General features: G+C 40.3%; 1 protein-coding gene across 1 annotated transcript; it reads right to left on the bottom strand.

The window, feature by feature from the left end:
- Window positions 1-4,614: 4,614 nt before the first annotated feature.
- Window positions 4,615-6,682, bottom strand: LOC115199762 (cytochrome c oxidase subunit 7C, mitochondrial). The gene is made up of 3 exons (XM_029762173.1): window positions 6,521-6,682; window positions 5,102-5,248; window positions 4,615-4,708 (listed from the first exon to the last, which is right to left on the bottom strand). Exons 1-2 carry the CDS (start codon window positions 6,593-6,595, stop codon window positions 5,132-5,134), a joined length of 192 nt encoding a protein of 63 aa, XP_029618033.1. The 5' UTR covers window positions 6,596-6,682; the 3' UTR covers window positions 4,615-4,708; window positions 5,102-5,131.
- Window positions 6,683-7,924: the final 1,242 nt, after the last annotated feature.

The following is a 7,924-nucleotide window of genomic DNA, read 5'->3' as shown; positions in this document are numbered from 1 at the left end:
CTTATTTAGACTAGTTGAGTATTTGGAGCATCAGCATTTGTGGGTTCGATTACAGGCTCAAAATGGCCAGAAACAAAGTACTTTTTTCTGAAACTCGTCAGTCTATTCTTGTTCTGAGAAATGAAGGCCATTTCATGCGATAAACTGCCAAGAAACTGAAGATCTTGTACAACGCTGTGTACTACTCCCTTCACAGAACAGCTCAAACTGTCTCTAACCAGAATAGGAAGGCTCCGGTGCACAACGGAGCAAGAGGACAGATGCCTCACAAGTCCTCAACTGGCAGCTTCATGAATTAGTACCCGCAAAACACCAGTCTCAACGTCAAGAGGCGACTCCGGGATGCTGGTCTTCAAGGCAGAGTTGCAAAGAAAAAGCCATATCTCAGACGGGCCAATGAAAAGAAAAGATTAAGATGGGCAAAAGAACACATACACTGCACAGAGTAACTCTGCCTATAATTGAACAGAAAATTGAGGTATAAAATGCATCTGAAAAGTAGCTAAAATACTTGATAGAGAGGTGATTAAAAAAAAACTGGGGCGAACTTAACATATAAACATATTTTTTTATAAAATCCTAAAAATGTACCCCGATGACACAGAATCACCCTTTTTTTTAATTCACCAAGGGGGATTATCCTCCCCTTCCTCCTCTGTGGAACCTTCACTGCTACAGTGAGGGAAAAAAGTATTTGATCCCCTGCTGATTTTGTACGTTTGCCCACTGACAAAGAAAGGACCAGTCTATAATTTTAATGGTAGGTTTATTTGAACAGTGAGAGACAGAATAAAACCCCAAAAATCCAGAAAAACGCATGTCAAAAATGTTATAAATTGATTTGTATTTTAATGAGGGAAATAAGTATTTGACCTCCTCTCAATCAGAAAGACTTCTGGCTCCCAGGAGTCTTTTATACAGATAACGAGCTGAGATTAGGGGAACACTCTTAAAGGGAGTGCTCCTAATCTCAGTTTGTAACCTGTATAAAAGACACCTGTCCACAGAAGAAATCAATCAATCAGATTCCAAACTCTCCACCATGGCCAAGACCAAAGAGCTCTCCAAGGATGTCAGGGACAAGATTGTAGACCTACACAAGGCTGGAATGGGCTACAAGACCATTGCCAAGCAGCTTGGTGAGAAGGTGACAACAGTTGGTGTGATTATTCGCAAATGGAAGAAACACAAATTAACTGTCAATCTCCCTCGGCCTGGGGCTCCATGCAAGATCTCACCTCGTGGAGTTGCAATGATCATGAGAACGGTGAGGAATCAGCCCAGAACTACACGGGAGGATCTTGTGTATGATCTCAAGGCAGCTGGGACCATAGTCACCAAGAAAACAATTGGTAACACACTACGCCGTAAAGGACTGAAATCATGCAGCGCCCGTAAGGTCCCCCTGCTCAATTAAGCACATATACATGCCCGTCTGAAGTTTACCAATGAACATCTGAATGATTCAGAGGACAAATGGGTGAAAGTGTTGTAGTCAGATGAGACCAAAATGGAGCTCTTTGGCACCAACTCAACTCGCCGTGTTTGGAGGAGGAATGCTGCCTATGACCCCAAGAACACCATCCCCACCGTCAAACATGGAGGTGGAAACATTATGCTTTGGGGGTGTTTTTCTGCTAAGGGGACAGGACAACTTCACCGCATCAAAGGGACGATGGACGGGGCCATGTGCCGTCAAATCTTGGGTCCTTGGGCATTGAAAATGGATCGTGGATGGGTACTCCAGCATGACAATGACCCAAAACACACGGCCAAGGAAACAAAGGAGTGGCTCAAGAAGAAGCACATTAAGGTCCTGGAGTGGCCTAGCCAGTCTCCAGACCTTAATCCCATAGAAAATCTGTGGAAGGAGCTGAAGGTTCGAGTTGCCAAACGTCAGCCTCGAAACCTTAATGACTTGGAGAAGATCTGCAAAGAGGAGTGTGACAAAATCCCTCCTGAGATGTGTGCAAACCTGGTGGCCAACTTCAAGAAACGTCTGACCTCTGTGATTGCCAACAAGGGTTTTGCCACCAAGTACTAAGTGATGTTTTGAAGAGGGGTCAAATACTTATTTCCCTCATTAAAATGCAAATCAATTTATAACATTTTTGACATGCGTTTTTCTGGATCTTTTTGTTGTTATTCTGTCTCTCACTGTTCAAATAAACCTACCATTCAAATTATAGACTGATCATTTCTTTGTCAGTGGGCAAATGTACAAAATCAGCAGGGGATCAAATACTTTTTTCCCTCACTGTATACTGTATGGCTGCAAATATTGAGACGGCTTATTTTAGCTCCAGGGTGAAAGACAGTAGCCTACAATTAGCAAAATAGAACTCAATTGGAATAAAAAGAATAATATTCAACGACACACTTACTTGTAAAGAACAAGTGTTTTCAAGTTTAACTTTAGCAACGATTGTTTTCGTTAAAAAGCTTGGAGATTTAACAATGCTCTTACAATGAACTTAGCCTTAAGATGCTTTTGGGAAACAGGGCCCTGGTCGTTTCTCATTCTTATGACCAATGTCCCTTTGTGACGGTCTCGCTGCTGACACACACACAACTCCAAAAAGATCATCCTTAGCCTGAAAATCTACTCTGCACCACATCCCCAAAATGAGTCCAGAGCACAGGCAAATTAAAATGACTTACTTTTGGAATATTACCCATGACACTTTACCAGTTCCTCTCTTTTCTGTTCTTGGATATTTCTACCAGTGGTGGAAGGTTATTGAACTGAAATAGGTTATTCAATGAATTTCAGATGAAGAAGGAACACACACTGAGAGAGCAAGTGAGAAAGACAAAAACTATTCCAGCCATAAAGCTATAGCAAATAGCAGAGGGAACTGGATGTTCCGATTCATGCCCTGCATTCAAATTGACATTCAATTTCAACACTAAATACATTTAAGGCTTTTGGCAGTAGCACAAATAGTTCCATTTTATAACAACCCTCTAGGCTTTCCATACCTTCTACTGAATTTATTTTGTGACAGCCCCAAAATCTAAATCAGTCTTATCTAATTTAGTGAACATTGAGATTTTTCTCCAGACTGAGTCAATCATCTTTTGTGTAATTCAATATTCTGAAAGTGTGCTAGCAGCATGCTATTATTGAAGCAATTTTGTTCACACCTCAAGACATAATTCTATGGACCTAACATCTCAAAAGCCAACTGCATTCTTCAGTTGAAAAAGCATTCATTTGAGATAAACTCTGCATTCAGATAGTCTCTATGGCAGACAGGAGAGATAGAGCCTCCTCCAACTGCATGGAAATACAGATAACTGCCAAAATAAAGGAAATACCAACAAGTGTCTTAAAGGAATATTTCGAGATTTTGGCAATGAAGCCATCTACTTCCCCAGTCAGATGAACTCATGGATACCAATTTTATGTTAGAGGTAGTTTCCCAAGCCAATGCTAACTAGCTAGCGCTACTTAGAAATTAAGCTCTCGCTCTATCACAAGAAATTCCATAATTTGGTGTTTTGTTGGTGGGAAACAGTCTCAGGCGCTGCTCCAGAATCTCCCAATACGTAGTCAATTAGGTTGAGATCTGGTAAATGAGACGGCCATGGCATATGGTTTACATTATTTTCATGCTCATCAAACCAGTCAGTGACCACTCGTGCCCTGTGTATGGGGGTATTGTCATCCTATGGGGCCATAGCCACGGCAGCCAAAATAATGGCCTGCACAGCATTTTCATACATGACCCTAAGCATGATGGGATGTTAATTACCTAAAAGGTCCAATGCAGCCGTTTTTATCTCAAAGGCCAGTTTTGCTTCTTTAATCAGAACAACAGTTTATCAGCTGGGCCAACATAATAGCAAAAGGGTTTTGTAATGATCAATTAGCCTTTTAAATTTATAAACTTGGATTAGCTAACACAACGTGCGATTGGAACACAGGAGTGATGGTTGCTGATAATTGGCCTCTGTACGCCTATGTAGATATTCCATTAAAAAAATCAGCCATTTCCAGCTACAATAGTCATTGTTAATGTTGTAAATGTCTATACTGTATTTCTGATCAATTTTATGTTATTTTAATGGACAAAAAAAACTGTGCTATTCTTTCAGAAACAAGGACATTTCTAAGTGACCCCAAACTTTTGAACGGTATTGTATATTATGAAGTCAAATACACACAGAAAATACCACTTGGAAACAAACCTAGTTGACAACTTTTTGTACAGTAGGCACAAAACAGAAAATAAGTCTCAGACATGCCTTCTCCCTATTTTGTGCCTACATTATTCTGAAAACTCCCATAAAAATCATTACTCCATGAGTGACACTTTTGGAGATGCGTATGCTGAAGCATGACATCACAGTCTGGACCACAAACTCAAGGTTGTCACTAACTTCTATAGCCACAAAGTCATAATCATGGCTAAACCCTGCCTATTTCCACAATGCATCTTCTTAAAATCTGATTTTAAACAAACACACTGCTAACCTTATGCCTAACCTTAAATTAAGACCAAAAAGCAGATTTGTTTTCATGAATTTTTACAATAGCCAATTTTTACTTCGTGGCTACAGAATCTAGTGGAAACCCAAACTCAAGGACAAAAACGTATTTGAACAACATACATTTGAGTGAACTTTATTTACAAACAATTAGGGATTTCCATTCTTTGAAGCGAATGGAGTTCTGCTGGATAAATATGTTCTGGGCGCAGACCTGCAAAGGACACAAAAGACAGATTGATAAGAAGGCTTACACAAAGCCAATGACAGAAATCCAATTTCTGAGTAAACACCAGAGATAAATGTGACAGTGACGATTGAAATTCAGCCTAACTTCAATCAGATATTTATCAGGGTTGGTAATAAACTATCACATTACCATGCTAATGTGCAAGCTTATCTTAAAAGCTGAACTGAAAATAAACTTGCATGACATTTGTAACTGTCGCCCACAGACACCAATAATTTACTTGAGGTCTCCTGTAGAATAAGATACAACTACCGACTGCGTGATAGATGTCAAAGTCTGGTAATTGTTCCAATCAGGATGCATGTAAATGCCAAACAGTGATGACATTCAGATGAAAAATAGATCAGCTGCAATTACCTTGGAGGTTACGTGGCATGCATCGCCACTTCACTTCTTCAGGAGCTGGTGTCTGACGACGATGAAGGGGAAGGCAAAGCCACTGCCAAAGAACACCACCATCATTGCCAGCAGACGCCATTTGTTGTCCACTGAGAATGGCAGGTTCTATCAAACATAAACACAAAGACAACATAGGTATTTAGAGAGAGCTGACCATGTAATAAGCTTATCACAGTTCCACGTGACTGAATACATGGACAAGTGGGACTGCAGCCAACATCAGCTTGAGGACAATCAGTGTCAACCAGTACAATTGGAACTCAATGCAAGACTTTGAAAGTAACATTAGCTGTCGGTGCTTGCTATTCGGGATGCTAAGTTGAACATTTTCATGGTTAAGGGCTAGTTGTTAAGGTTTTGCTTAAGTGGTAGGGACGTTCAAAGTATCCCGGATAGCATTAACCGTTAGCTGGCTAGCTGCAGTCTAGGATGAAGATGACAATGGTTAAGACCATAGAAATAAGAATGAATAGAAAGGGCGTCTCCAGTCAAGTCAATGATGGCATAATGGGTGGACTGGCAGCCATTGAGCCAGGACTAAAAGCAGGAAGTGTGCCCTTCAATGTGTGCTGTGATTTGTTGTGTCAACTCAACTGACATTACAAAAATACAATCCATTGCAAGAGCCACATCAGCTTGCAAAATTTGAAAGAACATTATACATTACCATTGTAATCCAGTATCACTTAACAAAACATTCTAAAATACCATAGAAATGATTGCATCACAATACCAGGCAGCCATCGCGAGTGTACCCTTGAGTTTCCCTGTCAATTGCCAGGGTGAGAGTTTCCAAGCCTGGTCCCAGATTTGTGACGACGTTGTCTTATATTTTCGACATAGGCTGCAGTTACATGGTATGCTCAGTCTCAGTTTAATCGTACAAGTTCACGATTTAACCAATAATGTAGGTAACTACCTCGCTAGCCTAATAATCATGTTTAAGAGGGATGTTAACCACTCCATGTCCCTTATGACGACTTGAATAAGTTTATTTCACAGTATCTTCTGACAATCCAGGACTAGCTAACGTGAGCAACATTTGAAGAGTTAGCTAGCCTAAATTAATTGACTAATTTAGCTAGCTAGATGGCTATGCATGGTTTGTAACGTTAACTAGATACCTACCCAACGTTACGGCAAGTAAAAACCCCACACAGGAGTCAAATAGATAACGACCTTGACTACAATACGTTAGATATTGGTGTGTATTTCGATATGAATCATAACTACCTAAATTAGCACTTCGTTTTGACACGACAAACCTGCAGATTAAGGCTACCTAGCTTGTGACCTACACACGCAAGCTAAACCTAAGGCCCTAACAGCGGCTTTATTTAACTAATCTTTATAACCTTTATTTTTGGGGGAAATTACCTGTCCTGGTCCCTCGCCGTAATGCGATGAGCGAACCGCAGAGGTTGTGAATCGTCGTACAACCTGGCCCAACATAATTATTATTTGCTTGTTCCTTCAACCAAGAACAACAGCGCCGTGGGTTACTGTAGAGAGAATGTTGAACAGCCCTACAGGAAATCTAAATGCGAGACTGGGAAATGTGGTTTTCCAGCAGATGTAGTCTCATTGTCAAGGGAGTCATAACAATAATTTATGCAGGCCATAAACTGTCATCCAACATTAAACCAATGTTTTCACTCAGACATAAAGTATTATTTACTGAATGTCAAGTCATTTAAAATTAAAACATTACCATGTGGCATCTATTCTGAGCAGAACTGGAGGTAGCCTGTTCAGTTAAGTGCAGCATGTGAATGATGTGATACCAAACATTAGGAACACCTTCCTAATATTGACTTGTACCCCCCTCCCCACAGGGATGTTAGCCCATGTTGACTCCAATGCTTCCCACAGTTGTGTCAAGTTGGCTGGAGGTCTTTGGGTGGTAGACCATTCTTGATACACAGGGGAAACTGTTTAGCGTGAAAAACCCAGCAGTGTTGCAGTTCTTGACACAAACCGGTGCGCCTGGCACATACTACCATACCCCGTTCAAAGGCACAAATCTTTTGTCTTGCCCATTCACCCTCTGAATGGCACACATACACGATCCATATCTCAAGGCTTAAAAATTATTCTTTAACCTTTCTCCTCCCCTTCATTTACACTGATTGAAGTGGATTTAACAAGTGACATCAATAAGGGATAGCTTTCAACTGGATTCACCCGGTCAGTTTATGTCACGGAAAGAGCAGGTGTTATTAATGTGTTGTATAATCAGTGTATCTGATGTTTATAAAATGTGTTGTTCCTGTGATCATATGGGTGCATAATTATTTCTATAGATATTATCAAAGAAATCTGTATCTCTATGGCCAGGGATGTGATAGGCTAAACATTCTGGAATTAAGCTGTATTCGAGGTAGGACTGACACTGTACACTCCGATAAACCTGCTGAAAGCAATTAATGTTACAATGTTTTATGCTGCAACTGGACCTTAACTTTTATTTTTGCTTATGTGAGCAAAACGGTGCCATACACCCACACACCTTCATGTTAAAACACTGCAGGTGATGTTTAATTTATGATACTGAAAGTGCTCTTTTATTCAGAATGTGTGCTTAACCCCACCAATCCCCTCCCATACACATTTTAATAGCTTTACTGTCATAGAAACGTTTTTACCACATGAACTCCCATATATACCCGATTATCTCTCGCTTTTCATTAGATAGTTAGAATGGTATGAAGCATTCTCAAAGTCTATTTGATTAGGATGACCATAATTAGGATGACCATGAAATTCCTGGATGATGAGATT

This window comes from Salmo trutta, chromosome 9 (genome assembly GCF_901001165.1).
Source record: "Salmo trutta chromosome 9, fSalTru1.1, whole genome shotgun sequence".
NCBI classification, from domain to species: domain Eukaryota; kingdom Metazoa; phylum Chordata; class Actinopteri; order Salmoniformes; family Salmonidae; genus Salmo; species Salmo trutta.
This window is presented reverse-complemented; position numbering and strand designations above follow the sequence as displayed.